The sequence below is a fragment of the Elaeis guineensis genome, chromosome 11 (assembly GCF_000442705.2).
Source record: "Elaeis guineensis isolate ETL-2024a chromosome 11, EG11, whole genome shotgun sequence".
NCBI lineage: Eukaryota > Viridiplantae > Streptophyta > Magnoliopsida > Arecales > Arecaceae > Elaeis > Elaeis guineensis.
In genome coordinates this window covers 116276199-116301464 of record NC_026003.2, presented here as the reverse complement: position 1 = coordinate 116301464, position 25266 = coordinate 116276199, and the positions used below count along the sequence as shown (strand labels likewise).

Sequence of the window (25266 nt, the reverse complement as noted above, 5' to 3'; positions counted from 1 at the left end):
ATGATAGAAATCGAAAATATGTGATCAGGTGTCTGCTGTAACATGGGATAGTTCTTTTTGTGTTGGCTATCGACAGAACTTGGTTGAATTCCTTGATAAATTAGCGTTAGTGGAGTCTCTAAGGGTCAGCCTTGTTACAAACGGGCATATAAATTAGAATTAAGTTTTCAATTATGTGGTGTTGAGCTGCCACTTTCCACCATAAAGAAGACCCTGTGGAGTCCACAACATGTAGTTGAGAAAATTGACGTAAACCAAGACCCTTGGGCTTGGTGCTCTGTAACTGGAAATCAAGAGCAGGCAAAACCGGCCTGTACCTTGGTTAAGCTGCATTGAACGTTGTCTGCTTTGACTGACAGCACGGTATGAAAGATCTGCTATTTCTAGCAGGAATGGTTTCAATCATTAGTAAAGTTCCTCAACGTTGGCTTACAGCATGAGACAAGAAAAATGATGCAGCAAATTTAACCCACCATCATTGTGTAGGTTTCTGAGATTGATTAGTTTTTGGAGAAGAATTTAACATAAATCTAACATTACAAGCTTCGGCAAAAATAGTGAATCCAGTTCTAATGGTCATATACGTACAGGAAAGCTTACAAAGAAACATCTGTTGAGATAAAGGGAAGGCATAAAAGAAGGATGTAAATTCTGACAACAAAATCATTTATAGGCTACATGGGAAAAATGGCATTTATGCCTTTGGTGGGAAGAATGATATAAATAATCACTTTATGTCTTTGGCCTTGTATTAGTTATGCATTGAGTATGTCCCGGATATGTACACAGAACAAATGGACCTAAATAATACTTTCTAGTTAGTTATTTTAGATAAGATCTCGGCTTGTTGCAAATGGTTAACTCATGGCCCATGTGAACTAGAAGATACTATAATGAAAAATCATTTGAGTGATTAGGAGCTAATGTTCGAGCTTAAACAAAAAGATAGCTAAAAACTCATACAAGCACATGCATATACAGTACCAAAGAATCAAAAATAATATTTTCAAACTAGTTTTTTTGAGCAAAATCTTAGGTCATTACAAATATTACCAAAGTAGATTTAGTTCATGGCATAGGAGAAATTGCAAAATGGATCCTTTTGGAGTTGACATGAGCCAATCATGATATTTGTGATAAAATTTGGATCCTTGGCTTTGTGAGGATGCCATGATTTAAATAAAAAATATATGTGAGGATCTCTAGAGCTATGTTTTTATTATCATATTGGTTATGCGCCTAGAGAGGTATTTAGTATTTAATATGATCAAATAATACCTTTTAACCACCTTTTGTTGGTGAGGTCCATCTTAAGTACTTATACACAAGACTGAGAAATCTCAATAATATCTTTTAAGTAATCATTTTGGATGCGATTCTAAGTTATTATAAGTTAACTCATTATTAATTTTAGATTTTTAATCTGTTTAATAAATATGTTAGGTCCAGTTTGGTAAATATTTGGCCAGTCCTGAATTGGTCCCGCCAATTATCAAAGGTTGCTTGACCTAATCATAATGCCGCACTTAAATACAATGCGCTAGCGCTTGAGGCTTGTAATGATGATGGATGGAGTACATGTATCATCAGTGGGCTTTAACGGGCCGAGTTCTAGCCCAGCAAGTACAACCGTCATTGTTACCATAGACTACCATGGACGGCTTTGATTAAGTGTGCGCGCCTGAGTCGTCACTATCCCCGAGATCTAAAGCAAGAATGTCAAAATGAGCAAGTGCTTACGCGACAGACAAACGGGTCCGATCACACCTTGGAAATTTGACGGTCCTGATTTCTTGCTTCGAAGACTTCGGTTGCGCTTTATAGGCCCGTCTCCTCCAACGAGGAGCCGCCTCCCCCTGACCAAAACCCTAACCCCAGGACGCATCTGAGAGCTTCTTAGGAGCCATGGGTGAGCCTCCCCTCGTCAATAGATAGACCGGTTTTTCGTCCATTCCGGTGCATTTCGATCTAGGGTTTCAGATTTCTCAATTGATCTCCCGAAATCGTTGCGCATTGCTTCATTATAGCTATCCATATCACGAGTTTCGGATTGATTCTTCTTTAGATTTATCCTTTTTCTCGTCGCATAAGTTGTTTGGTGGGATTCCAGGGGCTTACAAGTACGTGTCGGAGCTATGGAGGAAGAAGCAGTCGGACGTTATGCGGTTCCTGCAAAGGGTGAGGTGCTGGGAGTACCGCCAGCTCCCCGCCATTGTCCGCGTCACCAGGCCGACGCGCCCCGACAAGGCCCGACGCCTTGGTTACAAGGCCAAGCAGGTACGTTGGCCGTTAGATTTCGATGCGAGATATTATTTTGGATTTTTTGGAGTAGGGTGATATTATTTTCTTACCTTAGCATTTATCTGTCAATTTGAGAACTTTTACTTAGGCTGAGATAATGGATTTCCCTATTGAATTGTCCCTCCTTTTTTTTTTTTTTATTTTATACTTTTCCCTTTTTTCACCCAAGGAAAGGGTCTTTGGGATTGTATAGCTGTCTTGCACGATGTGTCAGTTGATAACAGGAATGTATTCTTAACCTGTTAGAAATGCTTATGACTCTTACCTTTGTGGGTCTGTTGTTCCTGCTGAAAGGAGTAGATTGAAAGCATGAGATAGAGTTTTGTGTCTACTTGTTGTCTTATGTCTACTCGTTATTTGAAAAGAATGTGTTCTTATATCATCATATTCCCATCAGAAAGTAGCATTTATTAAATGCACATGAAAAGGAACAAGTACTGGTCATGGTGATTGAATCGAAGAGTGCAACAAGAAAAGAGAAAAGGATATCAAGAAAAGATCTATTAGGTGCAGTGAAGTTGACATGTTGTGAGATTTTGATAATCCACTTAAATGTCATTTATCATGCTGGTCAGTATATTAATAGAAGGCAAGATAATGATATATTGATTTTACAATTATATTGTGATGATAGTTTTTGCTTTCATTTGTAAAACATTGGTGTGATGCTTTTGGTCACAGGCAATCTTAGAATATTGTAATGTTTGTTTGCTTTTGTTGTCATTTCCCTTTCTTTTTCTGTTTGTAGTCCTTGTTGCTATGGATTGAAAAATTATGAATGAACTTGCAACAACAAAATTAAAATGCACAGCAAATCCTGTCCGTTAAAAAATCTAAGAGCAAAATTTGTTATTAGATTAATAGCATGTTTCCATAAGAGACCTATTATGGAGTTAATTTTGGTTGGAAGCAGTCCACATGAGTGCTATTCAATTCAAATTGGGTTTTGGGGCACCCTTTCCATTAGTTTTAGCTCCTGTTTTTTAATTTGATCAAATTTGAAAATACTTCTACCATTGAAGAAATGAACCATGTTATAGGAAGCATGATTACATCAGAAAACTTGAAATAGTTAGTATCTGGTTCGCTGTTAAGCTGTAAAAGAAAGGGAAAATTGCATAAGAAAGTTGGACGTTCAACAAGTTTGGCCATTTTTTAATTCGTTTGACCTTTGTTCACATACGAGCACAAGTCCATTGTATGTTTTTTCTTTGTCCCATCGAAACTACATGTTCGTTATTTATTTTTCTTTACCATCTAAATAGATTAAATACTCAATGCACCCTTCTTTGTTTTTTACATCGCTTGAAAAGAGGTGTCTTGACTGAATCAGCTCTGGTTCTTCTCTCCTCCACAATGGTACTACCTCATGACATGCATGGTTGACATTGCTGGTGCCCTTGTGGCCCATTGAACCTACCTCCTCAATGATGACCATTGGGAGTGGCTGTGACGCCATGGTAAGGAACCACTTTGGTGGTACATTGGAGCAAGAAGTGCCTTATTTGATGACCTACTTGGCCTTTTGCATCTTGATCCTGACAAAGTTGGAGGTGCGGAACTTGTGCTTGAGGGGGTGGTCAGCTTCGAACTAGAGATGTGGAGGGAGGCGGGCAATGTGGATGCATGTGTTTGAGGTTGTGTGCTTTGCAGTGGATGGTGGCGGTGACCTCATCAAGGATGAGGTGCTGGTGATGCATGATGAGGTAAGCATAGGTTGTGACAAGGACAGGGAACCACTAGCCATTGTTGAGGTTGCTGTGAGTGACATCAAAGGTGAGGATGGCAGCCACTTGGATGGGCCATGGAAGCGTTCACAATGTTTTGAGCAATCGGGCATAAGGATGGTGCCATCGACCGAGAGAGGAATTGAAGGAGCAAGTCAGAGGGATCGAGATTGGGAAGGGACGGGCATGTGATATTCTGTATTTTTGGACAATAACTGAAGTATTATTCATTACGTGAGCATAATTTTGTGAAATGCGATTATGAAGTAGAGGGGTAAAATCATCTATGGAACCATGCAGATGCAGATGAGAATGGCCCATGGAAGATGCCACTCCTTTATTGGTTCAAAATGAGGGGTATAATTTTTATTACTTAAACAGGAGATGGTATGTTTTCTGCCGCCTCGTCCCAAGAATGTGGGTGTGGGAGAGTATGATGCGGGAAGACATGAGTTTTTTGATGTTTTGTGCACACGTGGCAGCTGTGGATAGCACCAATCATCCATCAGTTTAAACTGCATGTTAGCCAAGTCAGAAAAGTTAAATGTGTAAGATAGAAGTTGTACACATAATTTATTAAAAAGGTTGTAGTGATATATAGAGAGACAAGAAATGTACTTGATTTAAGGCATGGTTCTGGTTTTGATGTCTAGTTGTTTGGTCCCAACATGAATGAATGTGGGACACTAACTGGTTCCCGTAGACCGTGTATATCTTTTTGCCTGTGATAGCAGTTTCCTATTTCAGACACCTGCCTTTTTCTTCTTGCTACGGTAAACTTCTAGCTCTTTTTTCTTTGTACAAAATGTCTGCTAGATGGCTGCATTTTAAGCTCCCATTGATTTTTTGTGTAATTGTTTCATGCCTGTACATGCAGGGTTATGTGATTTACCGTGTTCGTGTTAGACGTGGCGGCAGGAAGAGACCTGTTCCTAAGGGTATTGTTTATGGGAAGCCCAAGAATCAGGGTATCACCCAACTGAAGTTCCAAAGAAACAAGAGGTCTGTTGCTGAGGAGAGAGCTGGTCGGAAGTTGGGAGGTCTGAGAGTGCTCAACTCATACTGGATCAATGAGGTTTGATGGCTTGTATATGTTGCAAGATTTACTGCTGGGAGCATATATATATATATTACCTTTCAGTGGTTATGCATTCCCGTCTCCTTGCTCTATTCTTATGCATTTACATCATTTTATCTTTATTTCATGTAGGATTCAACATACAAATACTTTGAGGTTATCCTTGTTGATGCGGCTCACAATGCAATTCGCAATGATCCAAGGATCAACTGGATCTGCAATGGTGTCCACAAACATCGTGAGCTTCGTGGACTGACTTCAGCTGGCAAGAAGTACCGGGGCCTCCGTGGCAAAGGTCACCTGCATCACAAGGCCAGGCCATCTCGCAGGGCAACCTGGAAGAGGAACCAGACACTGTCCCTTCGCCGATATCGTTGAGCTTGTTTATTCGGCTGGTGTTTTCTGGACTTTATTCCAGTTAAACTCAACAGTTTGCGTTCCCGTCATTTTTGTTGCGCTTGTTTAAGCTGCTGCTTGACTTTTGAAATGTGCTCGAGTCTTGAGTTCAGCAGTTTATGGTCTCTTTCTTTTGTGGTACATTTATTTATCTTATTTCATGTTTGGTGGCGCATTTATGCTAGATTCATATATTGCCTCAACTCTTGTGGTGGCTTTGCTTTCAAGTTGGTTCCATTGCCTTTAGGAACCAGCATGTGTCTGGCGATGCTAAACTTTAGATAAATTCTGAAACATTGGTGAAGCCTGAGAGTTTTTATTTTAAAAAATTTAAATTCTAAAGCATTTTAGACAGGGTCTTCTCTGTTTGAAATGACCGGTGATTCGATCTTCATTTCTCTTTCTTCTTACTCTCTCCGAAGGAAGGATGGGGATTCCAATCCCGCTTAGAACTTAGAAGTGAGTTAGAGCATGTTTGGTAGTACTTAAAAAAAATGCTTTTAGGAGAAGTTGCAAAATCTAGGTACTGCTTTCTAGTTTCTTCCCTTTTATATGCAGCAGAAGCAATGTTTAACATCGTAAGAACTTCAATTGAGTAGCCTGGCCCTGATGTTACATAGCCCCTACGATACTTTTGGTTACAGGTCTTCATTTAATTTTAACAGCATTTAAACTTTATCTCCAGTGGGCAGTGGCCGAGCGGACATTTCAATTCACCGTCTAGCATGAGAGAAACGAATCGTTGACACGTTTCAGTTAGTGGCATGGGCCTGATTGTATAGAGCCACAACGTCGCCTTGATACCAGATCTTTCGGAATAAAACTTCGATGGCTGGACAATTTTAATAAACATTGCATAATCTCTTAGGGTTTATTCATTCTTGTTTTTTTAGTATTACATACGTGTGGCATACTTCAGAGACGTGGCAGACGATGATGGTCCGACTATAATTTCTTTCATGATCAATCTGATCATAAAAATTAAAATTTTATCCAGATCTTCCATGTGACATGAACACCATTTGAATTGTATTTGCATAAGGGGATTCTTAGGGTTCATTTATTCTTATTTTTTTAGTATTATGCATGTGTGGCGTGCTTTGGAGATGTGACAGACGATGATGGTCCGATTATAATTTCTTTTATGATCAGTCTAACCATAAAAATTTTATCCAGATCTTCCATATGACATGAACACCATTTGAACTGTATTTGCATTAGAGGACTCTTTGTGCCTGATTAAGGCTAGATAAAGTTTTCGCAAACAGCAAATGATTGTCCTAATATATTAGTGGAGCACCTCTCCTGACTCAAACAAGATCATTGCCCACCGACTGCGGAGCGCCTATCGTTCTGGCACGGCACTCTAAACTGCATGTTGGGTTGGGCCAGAAAATCTCATCTAGGGGGCATCATGGAAAGCAATAGCCTAAAGTTCATTCCAATTCAACCTGAAACATGACAGAAATGAATCGAAATATTATGGTCGATGTTTTACCATCCTCTCTACAGTAAGCTAATCTGGCTTGACTCAAAATTTTTCTGGGTTTAAAATCTTGAAGACAAGTATATTCGGCCTGGTGTTATTATTCACCTTAGTGGGGTTGGAATTGGTTCGAGTTGGCCAATCATGAAGTTGGATTTGGTTTGACTTCTGCATTGACTTGATTATATGCCCCAGCTGCACATCTATAGCTGGGTCCCAAATGCATGGATAAGTCATAAATTTCGTGGTGGGAATTACTTATAGTGGATTGAGTGAGCTTAAAAGGAATACAGATTTTGAGCAGTATCATCATACTTGTGGATTAGCCACTATGCTGATGGTTACAACAGTGTTGCAAATTATGTGCTTAAAAATAATGTTTGAATCAAACAAGCACCACAAGCCCAACCACAACGTTTCTCTGCATAGCTCTTAATTACTACTCCAAGAGCATCGAGTGCCACTGCTTTGCTGAACACTGGCAACATAGGTGCAAAGCCTTCCACCTCTTAGACTGCTCCACAGAGCTCGGGCTAACTAGTAATGCTGTATTTTGTTAGAGTTTGGACAATGTTGTAATAGTGGTATTTAGTGGGCTTCAGTTTTTTGGTGGAAATATTATGTTAAATGAAAATTAACAAATAGTATGGATGATCGATGTGTTTGAATTGTTATTAATTTGCTACTCAATAGATTCCATGATCTTAGTTACAATATGCCATTGGCGGATAATGTTTGTAAAATACTGATGATATATTAATCATATATCACAGAAATATTTAAAAAAGGGAAATTTTTTCTAGAAATAAATTACTTTGATGACAAGATAAATTTTTTCTATAAAATTAATCAATATAAGTTAACAAATATCAACCTCAAAGTGAAAAATATATAACTTAGCAACAAACACTCACTCATAGAAGAAAATAGGTAATGGCAATGCTTTCTTACTGAAGAGAATTATTGGCTATGATGGAGAATTTTCATCACTAATTTGCCACTTTGCAACAAAATTTACTTTGCCACTAATAGTTAGCTTTTAGCAATGAAGATATAATCATCACATAATAATTTGCAATTTGCAACAAAATATTTCATCTTCAATACTTAAATATTCTTGATGTCAGTAGCTGCCTTTCTATGGTTTGTTATGAAAAGAAAAAACTCTCATAGCAAAAAATGATGGATGTGATCTTTAGTGTTGATTTTTCAGGATAAAATTAGATATTTGGAAATTAACCAACATTTACATATTTTTAGCAACAAAATATTTTTGTCATGAATGTCTTATCAACAATATATTTTTCATCACAATATGCTGAATATTGGGGACACATTACTATTTTGTCATAGAAGACTTTCAGCAATAGAGCATCAAGTATGAATTTATCGGCAAAATCTTTTTTCCTCACCAAATATTTTAGGTGACGAAATTATTTTTTTAGCAAGTATTCTTTTGTAGCTAAATCTATAATTTCTTATAGTGCTATATAAAAAGTTTAGATTTTCCAAACAAAAAGAAAAACTTTGATTTTTTAGAAGCTTTGTACACCTTTTAACCTGAAATGAACTATACTCCCAATTACTATTTGAAGTATTGAAGACAATGCAAGTTGTCCATGTTAAACATAACTACATGAATGCCTCCTGGATACCTTACTTCCGAAGCATGACCAGGGTAAAACGCGTTGCAAAAGTTATGGATCCATCTCCAAGAAAGGAGGGATACATCCATTGCTTATATCTAACATACATAATCGAACAAATTCGAGAAAGCATGATAATGGCAGAACGCACTGGAGAAGTTAGGAAACACATGTCCAAGGAAAGTAGGGTTTTACCTACTGTTACACCTAGTATACATAAAGAAGGGCAAATATTAGAGTATCAAGGTATATACGATCACCTAGTATACATAAAGAAGGGCAAATATTAGAGTATCAAGGTATATACGATCACCTAGTATACATAAAGAAGGGCAAATATAAGAGTATCCAGGTACGATCTGTATTCCTTTTCCTTGAGAGAAACAGACTTCTATGTTCCCAAGCCATGGCTCCCCCCCTGCTACTTCATGAAGGAGAACGATGGAAGGAAAAGGAAAAGAGTAAAAAGAAGAAAGGAAGCGAGTGAGGAGGGAAAACAAGTTGGGAAGGGTCCGACGACTCCAATTGAGGTTGAACAGGAGATTGTCCAGTACTAAATCACATGGCTCCCTCTCTCTCTCTCTCTCTCTCTCTCTCGGAGGAAAAAAGCAGAAGGAAAGGAGGGAAGCAGGTGAGGGAAAACAAGTTGGGAAGGGTTCGACTCCTCCAGTTTGACGTTGAACGGGAGAGTGTCCAGTACTAGATCACATGGCTCTCTCTCTCGGGTTACAGAATTAATGCCTGGTGGGGTTCACCTGTTCCACTACGCATGGATGGCGAGGCGCCACATGAGATGAGTTGATATGCCTCTACCTTTTCGAATAACTTGTGCTGGTTCTTGAGACAAAATAATAACACTGGCAAATTCATAATGAAAGCAAACATTTTGCACCATTAAGCTGAATGGATTAACATATTAATTTATTTTTATGCCGACATAACTTTTACAAATTTCTTCACAACATCAATGCTAGCTACTAAGTGTAGTTGTTTGGTAAATCCTCACATCCAAACTAGTTATTCTCCAATGGTGGGGTAATGGATCCCTTTTTCTAGGTAGCTCACATGTCTTCAGGATAACTCATAAACCACCAGACATGAACTTTGATCCATGCAACTTAGCTATTAAAGTGACCATGACCCTACACCAGTTCACATGGATCCCTCAGATCGAGAGATATACAATTACCATCACACAATGAAAATGAAAATAAAAGCTATTCTTACAGTAGGGTTATAATAAGGCACACTCTCAAGTCTACTGGTTAATCTCTCTCTCTCTCTCTCTCTCTCTCTCACGAACACACACACACACAAACATAATGAAAATAAAATCTGGCTCTTTCATTGTCAGTCTGCTACCCAAACACAAACAAACACACAAGAACGCAAAAGAAAAAAAATCTTTTTGGTTTAGCAAATAAGCAAGCAGAATATCAGGTTATATTCCTATAACAATTGATTAAACCACAACATAAAGTTTGGGTTAAAAATCCATTATTTAATTATTATAGGAGTGCTTGCATTTTGCCTGTTAGGAATGGAACCATCGAAGGTCAAGCCTTTCTGGGTCATAACTAGGAGGCGGCTCAGCGGTTGGCTGGCTTGTTTCAGGAATCTTGGCGAACCTCCCTTTGACCCGTGGTCTCATTTCAGCATATGCTTTCCTTGATGCGTACCTAATTTGCTTCTCATACCTTCTTTTCTTCCTTTTCTCTTTGTACCTCATGACCTTGGCTTGTCTATCCATGCCGGGGTCGCCTTGGCTGGAAGCATTGCCATCGACAACCTCCTTGCTGTTTCCGCTTGAGGCATCAGTGAACATGTTGCCAGAAATTGACATCTACAGAGAAATTTGCCATTCATCAAGATGTTAAAAGTAAATTAACAGATAGATCATGTCTAAAAGGAATGGTAACATCAAATAACAATCTTGCATGTTTTGCCCAATTTCTTCTCAGAAAAAAGAGAGAAACAATCTTTTGTGTTTGGTTGTTATAAGTAGACTACTTGCAAGTTTTGTTATTGCAACTGCCCTTTCCTAGCTAGTTTTGTTTTATGTAATTAAATAGTATAAATGTCCATAAATGCAGTTGCAATAGGCAGTACAAAGAGGGCAGCTAGGAGGGTTCTGTTATATACTTGAGGGTAATATTGACTCCACGTAGTATTGGTAATTTGTAGCATCTTCAAATTACTAGGTAGCAGACAATGTAGCATGATGTCATTATCAAAAATTAGATAAGAAATTTTTTATTCATTTTTAAGGAAAATGTGAGAGATCCATCAGATTCCAAAATTTGGATAAAATTCAGCATTTGTTGCATGAGGAATGCATAGATATGCTACTTGATAAGGTAAAAGGCACATTATCAGTGCGTTTATTTATCTGAACTCTATTTAGAAAATATCAAGATATAAAAAACAATTATTCCTCAATCTGATGCATTATTTGTTTCCTTTTTTTTTTTTTTTTCCTTTTGAAATGCATCAGGTACATGGGGGAAAACTTTATGGTTGTTTCTATGTAAGAGATCAGATTTAGGTGAGGTCTGTAAAACAATATGCATGATTATGATAGCTTTATGAATTTGCAAGATAATGTATTGACAGAATACTATTGATTGAAAACAATTCCAAGGTAATTAATTTTTAATCTTTTTTCCAATTTAATTGGAAGAAATTATGTCAAAATCAAGAGGAGTTAAAGCGACAGGAGCAATGAATCACAAATGAAAGTGCTTATTTCACTTTGATTTAGTGTTCCATATATATACATGTGCCAATTAGACTTCTTTTGACTGATAGCAAAGGCCATAAATGGCCATCACAGGATAATTAAAAATGTTACAATATGTTCTTTTCTTAATTTATTTTTCCTAATTTTTCCCTCTAGCTGTCCTCCATAGCTGATGGTGGAAGTGTCTGATGGATTACATGAATGGCAGGCCAGTAAAAAGCTCAATTAGTGTCTTTCCTTCCAACAAATTGAGGACAAATGTCAAACTTACAAATTGAACTCAAAGGATATGCAAGATTCAAGGAGAACACGGACGGTAACTCCTCATATAGTGGAAAAAGGAATTGTAAGATATAGGAAAGTAAAGTATATATAATACTGAACTAAGATATTATGATGAAATTGTTGCCAGTAAATATCAAAAAACCAAGAAACAGTCTTGCTTATCTTTCTCTCTACCTAAAATTATGACTCTACATGAAATAATAATTCATCCAAAGAGAGTGAAAGAAGGGTCCACTTCAATTATGCTAAACAATGACCTCAAAACCACAAAACTGCTAGGAGATCAGGAGGATCGAACCACTCACGATGGTGGCACTTTTTGCCGGCAGCCCCATGGCCGGACCCTCCATTGATGTCTGGATGCAGTCCGGCGGGCTGTTCGTACTCAAACAAACATCGAACGTCAGCCCATGCCCTGGAATATTGCAAGCTTCACGGAAGCTATCGAAGTACTTGAAAGCGGCCGGAGCAACCGGCGGCCTCTCTTCCTGCCGCGGCTCGCACGCTTTGGGATCATTAAAAAGCCAGGCGACGTTATTGTCGTGCCCGAAGAATTGGAACTCATGTAGCCCTTCGTGCTCCCGACTCGTCTCGGGGAACATGGGGATGGCGCAGTTGAGATCGGTGCAGTGCGCGCACGCCTCGCCCGTGGTGCCGCACACGTCGCATAGGCCGGACGACGACATGGCTGTGATCATGTGGCTACGGATGTCCACTGGAGGACGGCAGCGATGACGGCTTTGGGTGGTGGTGGGGGGAAGGGGAAGCTAAATGGATGTGTGGTTCGATACCATTGTGAGCAAGAGGGAGGCCAATGAGAGGCGAGGAAGAGATATAAGCCGTCACCGGTTTTCTTACGTGGAGGATTCCTTGCCACCTTTTTTTATTTCTCATATTATTGACGTTTTATTTGTTATTCATATATGAAACGTCTGGCGGTGAACGCTTGTGGAAGGGATTTAGGGTGGGCAGCAAACAGCGATGCATTTTGGAAAAGTTGGGCTCTGTGGACGACGAATTCTGGTTCCCCAGCCAGACAGCGACCGCCGGAATCGCCACAACCTCAGAGGACAGGAGTTGATGAAATGGGTTACGATGCTTGCGGACTTTGTGAGACAGATCGTCCTACGTGGTGGGGTAGCATGTCATGTCGGATGGAGAGGTGGCCACTACGATATTTGGTGTTTGGAGATTTGTAGCTAATGAGGTCACGGTGCGTCGGGCAGCACGGGCAGGTGACTGGAAGCGGAGTGGTTGACACGTGGTACATCGGGGTCCAGAGAATGGAGTGGGAGGCGGCCAAAACCCTAAATATCAACTCAAGAGCTCTATAAGAACGTGACCAACCCCTGGCGATCGACCTCACACTGGGACTGGGGCCGGATGGTAGGGTACTGCGTGCATGAGTTGTGGTAGTGTGAAGGTTTCGTTATATCAGTACTTGATCTGGTGCTTATGTACAGGGGTTATGCGTCAATTCTCCAGAGACCCAGTTAACTGCTGTGCAAGGAAGTACTCGAATACTTTTAATTGGCGTTGGTGTGAGGGACGAGTACAAGGTCATGTGGCGGTTGTTTAGGAAAGCAACTAGTGAACGTTTGAAAGCCTATCATTATTATATATATATATATATATCTCGCAGTCCAGGCACTACGTCTTTTCTCATGGGGAGAGGAGAGCAAGTTCGCTTGCGCAAACAGTGCAGAAAGTCAAAAGCGGATTCATAGAAGAATCTATTTGCCACGTCCACATGAAAATGCCTTCATCCATGTTCTATTATTTTGGTGCATGATCATTTTATGCGTATCTTGATTTGACCTATGTGGATTATTACATATGTTAACCACTAGCTTAATCAAGATCATCATGCTTGCAGCTCATTCAAAGTATGCTGCTTATGTTATATATCCCTCCCCAGCTCATTAAAAGATTGTCATCAATCTTTAACCACTGGTGAGGCGACCCAGATATTTCCAGCTATATGTTATAGACAGCAGGAGCTTAAACTATGGAAGTGGAGTTTTCAGTCCCCAAAGCCTTGGTACCCCTTGCAAGTGATGGGTGGAGCATAGGTTCCAATATCAGCATATTCCACAGGAGAGGAAAAAAAGAATGGACGGAGGAAGATGCAACAAGGGAGGCCAAAAACCAAAACCCCTTCAGGGGATGAGAGGTGAATCTTTTTCCGGCCTCTGGATGAGTAATATATTCCCTTATCTATACGACATATAAAGGTTTCAACAGTTTCGGTCCAAGATTGACCTCCTGGACCTTTGGATCTTATGGAGCCAGATCCTGTCTGATCTCGTCCATTCGGTTTAATAGTACTATTTTTTTTTTTTTTTTTTTAAAATGAATCACTTTCAAACACACATCCTCAAAAAGTCTCGATTGCAGATTAATTTACGGTAAAATCTTTGGCAAAATTTCTGATAAGGAAAAGAAAAAAATTAGACATGGAAAGCTTTCTCCGGATTTATTCCTTTCTTTTCTCATAAAATTTGAGTTAATGAGATTTTTTTAATTCAAAAAGAAAACCATAAGCACCGGTGGAATGTTCGCAGCAGACTCATGAAAATGGATTTAATGAGAACCAGAAAAAAAAGGGACATGATGACGAATCCTAAGCACCAGTTGAGTCCCCAACGAAATATCAGACACGGAATAGTAAAATATTAGAAACGACGACCGTTAGATGATAGTCCCCTAAAATCCTGCACTCGGATTGGGATAGGCCGTGTTTAGGCCTACTGTTTTCCCACCTGTTTTTCTGAAGATTTCTCCTGTAATTAATCCTAACAAGTAGCAACTGATTGGGACCGGTCTCCCAAGAGTTTGTCTTTAGAAATAAAATAAAATAACATTTTACCTTTTAAGGTCATATAAGTTTTTATATTAAGCTTCTTTGCAATAAATAGATAATACATTATATATTCTCAAGCTATTCAAAACTGTTTAGTTAACAAATTTTAGTCAAACACATTTATTAAAAATTTAGCTTTTCCATCCTATTCTGCCAAATTCAATGAATCATAAAGTCTGACAAATAAATTTAATAAAATATAAATCTTTCCTTGCGAATTCCATGTATTATCTATTTTTAAGAAAACTCGCAAGCAACCAAACAATCCCTTGTATGTTCAAAGATTAAAAAAAAAAAGTGATGTTGATGCTATATCTAACTCATCTACCGTGATTTATTACTTATATTTTTTTAAAAAAAATATTTTTCTTTGTTACCTTTCGGGTTTGAAAGATGTGGACCCGTCAGAATATCTTTCACGTTACTTTGCCCAGGCCACCGCAGAAGGGCGGATTTTTTTCGAGGGCCCGGTTTGTCTAGCGAAGGTGCACGTATCTTTTGCTTGGCATCGGTTTGAGGGATCTAAAGGCTTTAAATTTCCACCACAAGAAGGGGATGAGAAGAAGGTTGGGTGGAAAGCATTGGAGTCACAGCCATCCGTTTGAGAGCCGAAATATGCTATCTGACATGTAGTAGTGGCTTGTGTCATTTGTTTGAGCTTTCTAGGACGAGGAGAGGGTAAACAAAAGGCAAGTAGCATATGGTTCTTGGATGCTTCCCTCCCGTGATATGGATGGAATATCTTTGAGATAAATCTGAGGTGTGGTTGTTTATTTGATGATGTAACGCTTATTCTTTTTGAAGATACACACAGTACAGGTAATGTGTGATACCTGTATAATTGCTAAAGTAAGGTTGATCTTGATTGGACAATCAAAAATTAGCATAAATGATATGAGCTACTGGATATGATCCACTATTTTTAAACTACTGTTTAATGTCAAAAAATTATATGATTGAAGATCCCAAACCCATGCATCAAATAATTTAAAAAAATATGCATTTTTTATGTCATTTAAACTGCCTATTTTGACCACTAAGTGTATAAGTGATGGATTAAGAATCTCCAAATTACATAATTTTTAACAATAAATACTATGAATAGTAAATCAATCAAATGTCTTAGATTATTATCAAGGCTAGATCCTCAATCGCTTAGTGAAGACGAATGTTATTTGGATTGTTATATGGGCATCCATATGTTAGCTCTTCCATCTGGAGCTCTGGCATCTATACATTTCATAGTTTTAATTTTGACCAATTCAAATGGCACCAATCGCCTGAAGGAAACCTTCACGGGTAGGGTCATACCCCATAAGCCTTTCATTCGTCTTATTTTTCTTTCGATCTGGCAAATTACCGTATGATAAGCATGCCACTCTTATATCCAGCCTACAATTTTTGAGTAAAGTTGTATCTATTCTACTATGTAAACCACGGAGCATGTGTGGATAGAACAAATGAACCAAAAATCCAAGAGTGTGCGTTGATAAAGCTCCCACTTTTATGGATCCCAAGCTCTTGCCGTTACAGGTGCCTCACCCCAATAGTCAAAGACGCAAATGCTCGCTGCCCGAGTGCCTAAATAGTTAATATAAGCAAAATTTAGATGAACGTATTTTGGTTAATTTTTTTTTTTTTTTATTTACTTATTTATCTTTTTAAGAACCAGGAGATGCTAATCTCTTTCTGCTATATGGCCATTTTATCTTATCAGTGTAGGTCCGCAAACTGATCTAGCCAACTTTCTTTAAGGTATAAGAGATGAAAATCTGGATCCTCTGGGGTGCACTTTGATATTCAGACCGGTGTATGCTCGAATCGCAGCTACGTGACTCATCTTGAAAAATAGAAGGCCTTTGCTCATCTAAGTTAAAATGCCATACCATGTTGAGGAGTTACCAAATGCGTGGATAGAAAGATTGGGCGAGATCCCTCTCTTTTTTAGACGGACGATGTAGAGTTCCGGGCTTCACAAAGGCGAAACGTTCGGCGGTGGTGATAAGACGTGCAACTTGGTCAATGTTTGAGAAGATATTCTCCACACCTCTTTCGCGTGTCCCCTCCTGGTTCACATGTTCGTAAAGGGGTCGGTCTGTCCACGGCAACGGCCCCAACATTTATGAATGCTTTACAAGCAACCCCGTGAAGAGGACCGACCCACGTGCTGACATCTGTCTTGATGCTGATCACGAGAATCACCACACATTTTCTGCGCGTTTCATCAGACCTGGAAGTGCGTCCTTGGTCAGGTTGTGGGACGATCCACGATTTGGGTCACTTTGGCAGGCGGGAGCTTGGATAGGCTTTAAAATGACGAGCATCGTAGGCTGACCTGGGTTTGGGGCCGCGAAACCGGAACCGAGCCTAAATAGACAGCATGAGCAAGGCTCACCCCGGACACAACCCCAATCCCATGCAAATGCGCGATATTGTATGCTACTCCATTCGATCTTAATCACCCTAGTTTTAGCTTTATCTAAATTTTAGTGCTATGTTTTGCAAACGCAACAGTCCCCACGCGCAATGACACGACCCCACCTTTTCTGCACAAGTCATAATTTAGAAATGGTTAATTTGTATTACTAATACTATTCAATCAACTACGCGCCCTGCCTGATCTTTCAGCCAAAAATAAAAATAACAGTCTTAATTATCCATTTGTCAACATTCCTACTAAAGAAATGATTAATTCAACTTCCATTGGTTGTTTTCAATTCGGCCGTTTTTGTAGTAATTCATTATGTTTCAACTATCAAAACAATCTTATCTTGCATTACATTGTTTTTCAATTTTAGATATCATAATAAACATTCAACAATTAGTTTATAATACGATAGTGGTATATATATAATTCTACATTCAACATATCTTTTGTCTGATATGTTGTTATTTTTTTTCTTCTTGCAATACCATAGTAGATTTGTATGTAGCATACTCAACATCAACTTCCGAATGTGAATAACTTGATGTATCCCTTGTATGCATGTCTCCATGCAGAGTCAGATGGATTTCTTTTTCAAATTCGCCACCTTCATGTATTAGTAATTATATACATATGAAGAATGAAGATCACAGATGTTTGAAATCAATGACTTTTATTAAGTTCTAATTGATATCACTTCTCGTAGTATCAAATCTTATCCTTGAGTTTTACTGGTAAGTGAAAATTTTGATAGGTTAAAATTATTTGCCTCGGTTTTATGCATCACAAAGCAGAGTTACAATTCATAACTAATACAATCATGTTGAACACGTAAAGAAATTTATTTTTATCTTTACCAAAAAACTAAATCACTTAGCACAAGCTAACTGAGAAAGAGCACAGGGCGACAGCATACAAACTAAAAAATGTAGCTCAAGAACGGGCTTCAACTCTCTCAGTTACTTCTTCTGAGATAATATAAGCCCATTCCTTCACCAAGATATTGATGCCATCAATAGCTTCACCATCTTGAATGTGGTTAAAATTCTATAGTTCCTCTCGATCCAAATATTCGATACTTCCAGGTCAAGCCTCACAAAATTCACTTATAGGATTTCTTGTCGGTCCAAATATCTCTTCTCCCTTTTAACTTCTGTTCTATCATCCATAGTGTTGACTACCACTTAAAACTATTTGTCTTGTTAGTAACGCTCGTACCCAGCACCTGTATTAGTATGGTATGGGCCACTCCATATGGAGCTAACCTCAAGCACTACTAGTAAGCCCAGCAAAAATCAATCCCAACTAGATTTGCTAAAGGATGAGAAAAATAGACATCTCGTCAATTCAAGCTCCAACCTACAAAAGATGTAGCACCGTGGACAATTCAAGTTCCTTTTGAGCTTGCTCTCTTGTAATGAAGGGTTTGTTGAAACAAGGAAGCAAATCGAGGACTCAAGCCTTTAGATCCAATTAAAGAAAGCTGATGATTGTTTCCACGGGGAAGAGAATGATGGCCCTCCCAAGTACTGATTATTTCTTCCCTGAAGACCTCAGGCTGCTGACTGGGGATAGAATTCCCCACAATCTTGAGAAGCAAAATTTTTATTCATCTTAAGTCGGACAGACTGTGATAGAATCGGAAACAAACTATCTGTGAAGTCTTTCTAGAAGATGAACACTAGCTATTTAGTCTAGTTTATTGATAATCGAGGAAAGGAAAAAAGTCTAATCATTAGATTATCACAAGGCTTGTCATGCTGAAAATTGAGGATTTATCTATATAACATGTCACAAAGTTGACAGATTCACATACGGCAACTCCTCACTTTTAATCAACATATTAACCTGCCCTCCTTGAAGCCCTCCTTGAGATTCTGTATAGCTTGCCGAATATAATCCTCTCCTTGGTTTGAATACTTCAAGCAAATCAGTTTTTGTGCAACCCCGTATACCATTTGAATGGAATGGTGTTCCTCACAGTTGATGTCCATCCTCTTCACTTCCTACAAAATAAACATGAAAAACCTAATATCACCAACGTTCCAGTTATACAAGAGCATTATGGGGTCTACCCATAGCAGCATCATGGACCCTATGCCACACAGAAAGCAAAATCTGTCATTGTCATAAAAGTTAGCCCAACACCATTACAGGTTAGTGATGTTTAACTTTTGATATCTACCTGCTTCTGCCTTGTTAAAATGATTCAAGCAGGGCAAAGTTTGGATGAGGCTACCCAACTGGTAAAAGGCATCAGCTCTCACTGGATAATGATGGATCATATAGAAGCTAATATGGAGGCATAAGTCTCCTTTCTGTACAAATATGCTAGTCCATAAGATAATAATTTAACATGCAATGGTGCAGACAATTGGCTTGTTACCTCTTCTGTGATCCTTACAGTGATATTCCTTGCCGCGTCAATCACAGAACTTGGTAAACCCGCAACTCCAGCCAATAAAAGACCATAGTGCGGCACATGTCGTGGCCCATCTTTGAGATGAAACTGATAAGTAATCGCAAAAGTTAGTACACAAAGTGGAGCCCACAAGATGATGCCTTAACTGCAAAAAAAACAACCTTGAAATCTAAGCGGTTGTTCCTCAAGTCAACTTCAAAATGGAGAATCTTCACATTCGGATAAATGGTTGCCAGTTCAGACAGGTCTTCCATATGTGTAGCAAATATAGTGTAGCTGATGAAGAAGCGTTACATGAGTCAAGAAACCAAGCAGGCACAGCTTAGAATAAAAATCCAAGCAAGGGCTAACAAACTTGTGAGTAAAGATGATGAGGAAAAATCAGAAAAAATAGAGGTCTACAAAGGCAATTTCACCAGGCGCTAGTTAAATGCAAGCAAGGATGGGAGTAAACAAGAAGGGAGAAGGTACTTAATATTAACCAATATAACAAATAGATCACATTAAGGCCAATTGGTGGCAGTTGCTGATATGCAAACTATGCACATCTTGATCCAGAAAATATATAGAGAAGATTAGGAAGATAAATAGATAACCATGGAAGAGGCAGTCTACGTCTTAAGTTATTGTCTGCTTTGTCTCTTCAAAATATGTCTTCAGAAGTCTGAACTCTATAGCTCATTTAAAACATCAGCATTACAGTATAGAGTGCAAGTGATTACGCCTTCAGAGATAACAAATGTTCACAACAGCTCCATGCAATTGCAAATCCATCAGAGGATGAAGTAGCCCTTCCAAGTTCATCCATAACTATCAGGCTCCTAAATTTAAAATTGAAGACCATCAGACAGATAGTACCAACAAGTGTGGCATACTTAATCAGATTCCAATTAATAAAAAAATTGTACTTGGGAGAAACATTTTGCATGACGAAAGCTGTCTCTTTCATTTCAGTCATAAACTGCAGGTCATCATTATTTGATAAGCAAAATGTTCTTTGTATTTCCAACATATAGACAATATCATCAACAAATCAAGAGTTAAATGCAAGTAAAATATAACATTTCAGCCACTGCTGACAAAGGAAAACAATAAACATGCTTGTGTTGATTGTTACTATGGAAAACAATAAACATGCTTGTGTTGATTGTTACTATGGCAAACAGTAAAGCACCAACACTAGAAGTAACTAGGGATCAAAAATGAGCACAGAAGTTAATTCATAGTGTTAGTATATTCAATTACTTGCTTTTCTTCATATTCCACATTAGTTTATTTAATTCTTTTCTTTTAATTGATAGAAAGCGATATAGTGGCCAGGAAAAAGTATTTATAGTTTATTAGGATAATTTTGTGCAGCACTTGCACATTCGTTCACTAATTTAGGACCTATGTGGTATTGTTATGTTTTTCATTTTCTCCTAAAAATTTTCAAAGTACCACATGGAGATTGAGGTTGAAGATATCATCTGTACAAAAGTTCCAGCATTCCTTGCATATTTTTTTTCACTTTTCTTAAAAGTAATAAATTTTTACTACCAAAAGTTACTATCACGCCCCCGACCCGAGATTGTGAGTCGGAGGTCGCGGCAACCGCTGCATACTCATGAAGAACTCTCTCTAAAAGCATGCAAGGCATCTTATCATGATATCAATGCATCACAGCGGAATAAAATTCAAATAATTTATGACTCAACTTTATTTTAATTAACTAAATCAAATATCTTACAAAATAAAATTTCATAGTCTTGCAATCAAATCTTAATAAATCCTAATCTAAAATAAAATATCAAAATCTTCCTCTAATTCACTTTCCCATATTAAATCCCCGAATCAAGCTAGATCTCTGAATTTGTAAAAACAATAGAAACTCGTCATGAGCTAAACAGCCCAGTAAGCAATGTGCACTTTAGCTAGATAAAGTCAGCAATAATAATATACTAAAAAATAAACATATAAAATGCATCAGTTTAAACATAAAACACTAATCAAAATAAGATCATTCAAATTCAATCCTTCAAAATTTATTTTCAAATTTTTCGGTTCATAAATCCATTTTTTTCAAAATAACATACATATCTCGATAGCCATGAGCTAAATCAAAGTACCACCGTATAACCCCCAATGACAGGATATCAAAATATCAGTGCACAACCCCCACTGGCAGAGTATCGAAATACTAGCACACAACTCCCACTGACAGGATATCGAAATACCAGCATATAACCCCCACTGATAGGATATCGAAATACCAGTATATAACCCCTACTGATAGAGTATCGAAATACCAGCATATAACCCCCACTGGCAGAGTATCGAAATACTAGCATATAACCCCTACTGGCAAGGTTCGAAACTTAGTCAGGCTGTGAATCAAAATCCATCTCAATTCAAAACACTTGTTCATATTCTAATTCGAAAATCACAAATCAGGTGATATCGAAATCAATCAATATAATCCATATCGAATTTAATATGCATATTTACAAATCAATAAGGAGCATATTCAACAATTCAAAACACCACGCATCATATTCATAAATCATGCATAGTTCAATATAGAAAATATTTTATAATTTACTGAATAATCTAAAAAAGTGAAGTATTACTTACTCTCTGCGAGCGAATCCAATTAATTCTGAGAATCTTTCTCGAAGGTTGTTATCTTTGTATCAGAAGTTTGTGTATCTCGTTGTATAAGAGTATAGACCCTTCTTTGGGTCCGAGATTCTGGATTTCTATTTTGATTTTGTTCAATCATCAGGATAAATTGACTTTCTATTCTTTACGAAAAATTGGCTATTTTGTGGCCCTTCTGACCACAACCAAAATATGCACCAATGTTCCAACGACAATCCTTTTCACTATGAGCTTTGCCACACCTAGAATACTTGATGCTATCAGTCGGCCCAGAGCTACTACCTATTGATCTCTTATTCGAATCCTTGATACTTTTACTATTCTGTCCTTGAATTTCATTTGACCTTTTTTTTTTATTTTTTTCTTTTTCTGCACATTCTTCATTGACTTCTCTTTCGATTATCAATGCCTTATTTACCACATCCGTGTAAGTAGTTAACTCTAATGGAACCACTTATTTTCTAATTTCTACCTTCAGACCCATCTCAAATTTATGCACTCAATCTCACTCGTCCTCAACCATCCTTGGAACAAACATAGAAAGCTCAGTGAATTTAGCTTCATATTCTGCCACCGACATACTTCTTTGTTTCAAATAAATAAACTCTTGCTCTTTTTGAATCCTTACACTTCGAGAAAAATACTGATCATGAAATGCCCTTCGAAATCTTTTTCAGGTGAGTTGCTCCCCTTCTTGCTCATATTTATGCTCCAATCTTTGGTACCAATTAAATACCTCACCTTGTAATAAATAAGCAGCATATCTAATCTTTCCTTCATCATGACACTCTTAGACAGCAAAGGTCTTTTCCATCTCTCTTATCCAGTTGACGCTTCTAAAGGTTTGATGGTTTCCTTGAAAGTAGGAGGAGCTATCTTTTTAAATTCTATGATGTTGTTTCGCTGCACTGGCTGCTCTCTATGACCATGCTATTGTGGTGTATCTCGGTGTATCTGTTGCTATTCAAGCAATTGTTGCTGCCTTTGTATCACTTCTACTATGGTTTGCATCAACTGGGTCATATTCGATTCTTGATGCGCTGTCAGAGCAGTTCCGACAAGATCAACAACTCTCTCCTCCTGAGGGGTGCCACCCATCGAGTGAAGAATATCGCCCTCCTGTTGGTTCGATATCTTTCTAACAGCAACCCGAGCAGCTCTATTTATTCAGCGTGGGGCCATCTTAGTCTCGCCAAAGTTCTCTTCAAATCTTAATATCCAAAATCATTATTTTATTGAACTAAATCCTAATTATTGTAAAATAAAACACTAAATCTTCTTAGGTTGGCTATCTATTGGTCGTTGGTCAAGATCCCTTTCTTAGGATCTCAAGGGCTATTAGGGAGTTTTCAAACTGAAGGGAGAAGGGAAAGAGAGAGAAAATCCAACATTTTAGAGAGAAAAATCCATCAAAAGAGAAAAATGATGTAGAGAGAGAAAATTCTAGAGAGAAAAAGTAAATTTTTTTAGAGAAAGTGCAAGCCCTTGAAGAGAGAAGGGAGAGGGAAGAGAGAGAAATGCTTTCTCTCTCCTTTTTCTTTTTTTTCTTTTCTTTTCTTTCTTTTTTTCCCTTCATGGGAGAGGACCCACATCCTCTCTCTTCCTTCTTGTTCCACGAAACAAGGGATCCTTTGATCCCCTTGTTCCCAAGGCAAGGGAGATCCCCTCCCGACCGACGACCATGATGGCCGAAGGAGAAGGCGGTGGCGGCGATGGCATGCTAGGTCCGATGACCGACGACGGCAACCAGCAACCAAAAAACCAAAAACAAAAGAGGAAAACAAGGGATTTTCTGGTTCAGTTTTTTTTTCAAACAGAATCCGGTGATAGCCGGTCAGAATCCGAGCTTCTAAGGGCCTAGAAGGATGAGGAAAAAGATTTCCATGGAGTTCAAAAAATCCTTACCTTAATTTCAACAATGGTTGACCATGATTCCCACGAACACGATCAAGGCTTCTCGAAAAGCAAACTCCGGCGATCTTCCTCGGATTTGTCCTCAATTCTTGATGGGAGGAAGAGGAAAGAGCCCTCCCCTTTAAATAGGGCCGGAGGGGAGGAATGACTCCTCCCCGATGGTGATTTCCGACTCCGGTCAGGAGTCGCTTAGGAAGAAGAAGACTCCTTAACGAAGTCTTCTTCTCAATTTTTTTTGATACTGCTTTGAGATCCATGCATAAGGGTGAGGTATTACAATTACTAAAGGTTTTACAAATAATTTAAACAATAGAAGGGTTTCATCATACATATTTGTTCAGTCTAATTCAATTTTTTTGGATTTTTGGACACAGCAAATAGAAGCAATACCAATTGGGCCCTTAGTGAAGAAATATACCAATTAACTTTTGAGTATGCAATACATCAACTTCTAATAACCTAGAAAATATAAACTTTTGCAGTTATAATATACATTGCATGGATGCAGACACAACAGTCAGATTTGGACAGTTGTCCAACTGTTTGCCTCAAAAGGGGAAAAGGAGATACTGAGGTATGTAGGCAAAATAAATTTTGACTATAATATATATTTAAATATACTATATAATGCGAATGCTCTGGATTTTGACTTTGCTCCAAGTGTTTGACTCCACCTTTTTGTCATTTCCCAGATACCCCCACTAATCCTTATTCTTATAGGAGAACATGATGACACAACTCTATATCTCTATGACCGCAACCCTAGCACCCCTTGGGGTACAACCTCTTGCATGGATCACAAGTGCAAGGTTTAGAATTGTATAAAAGAAAACATTAAAAGATCTTATTTGTCAAAGATCTCCAATATACATATTTCCCATTCAAGCCTTTTAAATAGCTTAAGAATTTTAGGAAAATAACATTTTCAAAAGATATTTTAATACTTATATTCTTCGCCAATCTCTAGAACAAACAAAAACCAACCTGTAACATTATTTTAGTTGATCCAACTCATTGTTGGAACTTATTAAAGTCCACCACTACCGATTTCTAAAAGCTGCAACCAAAAAAATTGATAAGAAACCAAGTGTCTAATGTAGATTTTATTCACACACACACACACATATATATATATATATATGTAAGGTATGTATGTATATATGTATTTACATACATACATATGCGACTGCTAATTAGCTGCCTAGGAACAGCTAGCTTGGTTGTTCTCGGAACAAAATAAGAGAAGTGCCCTTCTAAAGCAATCAGGGTAGGGATAATTTTGGTCATTTTAGAACATCTATTGTCTCATGAGATGACAAAACTATCATGAGAATGTGTTTCCT

At 38.2% G+C, this 25266-nt stretch overlaps 3 protein-coding genes across 5 annotated transcripts in view; 1 reads left to right on the top strand and 2 right to left on the bottom strand.

The window, feature by feature from the left end:
* The first annotated feature begins 1770 nt into the window (after window positions 1-1770).
* Window positions 1771-5705, top strand: LOC105053978 (large ribosomal subunit protein eL15z). The gene is made up of 4 exons (XM_010935334.3): window positions 1771-1909; window positions 2111-2277; window positions 4906-5103; window positions 5239-5705. The coding sequence occupies exons 1-4, from the start codon at window positions 1906-1908 to the stop codon at window positions 5482-5484; spliced, it is 615 nt and encodes a 204-aa protein (XP_010933636.1). The 5' UTR covers window positions 1771-1905; the 3' UTR covers window positions 5485-5705.
* Window positions 5706-10022: 4317 nt separating this feature from the next.
* Window positions 10023-12476, bottom strand: LOC105053979 (transcription factor GHD7). Its single transcript, XM_010935335.4, has 2 exons — window positions 11965-12476; window positions 10023-10477 (listed from the first exon to the last, which is right to left on the bottom strand). The coding sequence occupies exons 1-2, from the start codon at window positions 12355-12357 to the stop codon at window positions 10169-10171; spliced, it is 702 nt and encodes a 233-aa protein (XP_010933637.1). The 5' UTR covers window positions 12358-12476; the 3' UTR covers window positions 10023-10168.
* Window positions 12477-18615: 6139 nt separating this feature from the next.
* The window catches only part of LOC105053980 (DNA mismatch repair protein MSH4), a 43172-nt gene continuing 36521 nt past the window's right edge, over window positions 18616-25266 (bottom strand). Inside the window, exons 20-24 of one of the 3 annotated variants that reach the window (XM_010935336.4) lie at window positions 20278-20330; window positions 20092-20190; window positions 19531-19645; window positions 19334-19456; window positions 18616-18953 (exon numbers count right to left, since the gene is read on the bottom strand). In XM_010935336.4, coding sequence (XP_010933638.1) covers window positions 18783-18953; window positions 19334-19456; window positions 19531-19645; window positions 20092-20190; window positions 20278-20330 — 561 coding nt within the window. In that variant the 3' untranslated portion in view covers window positions 18616-18782. Of the gene's footprint in view, window positions 18954-19333; window positions 19457-19530; window positions 19646-19965; window positions 20191-20277; window positions 20331-25266 lie in introns of those variants that run through there. The other 2 variants (XR_012135504.1, XR_012135505.1) reach the window with 2 other exon arrangements.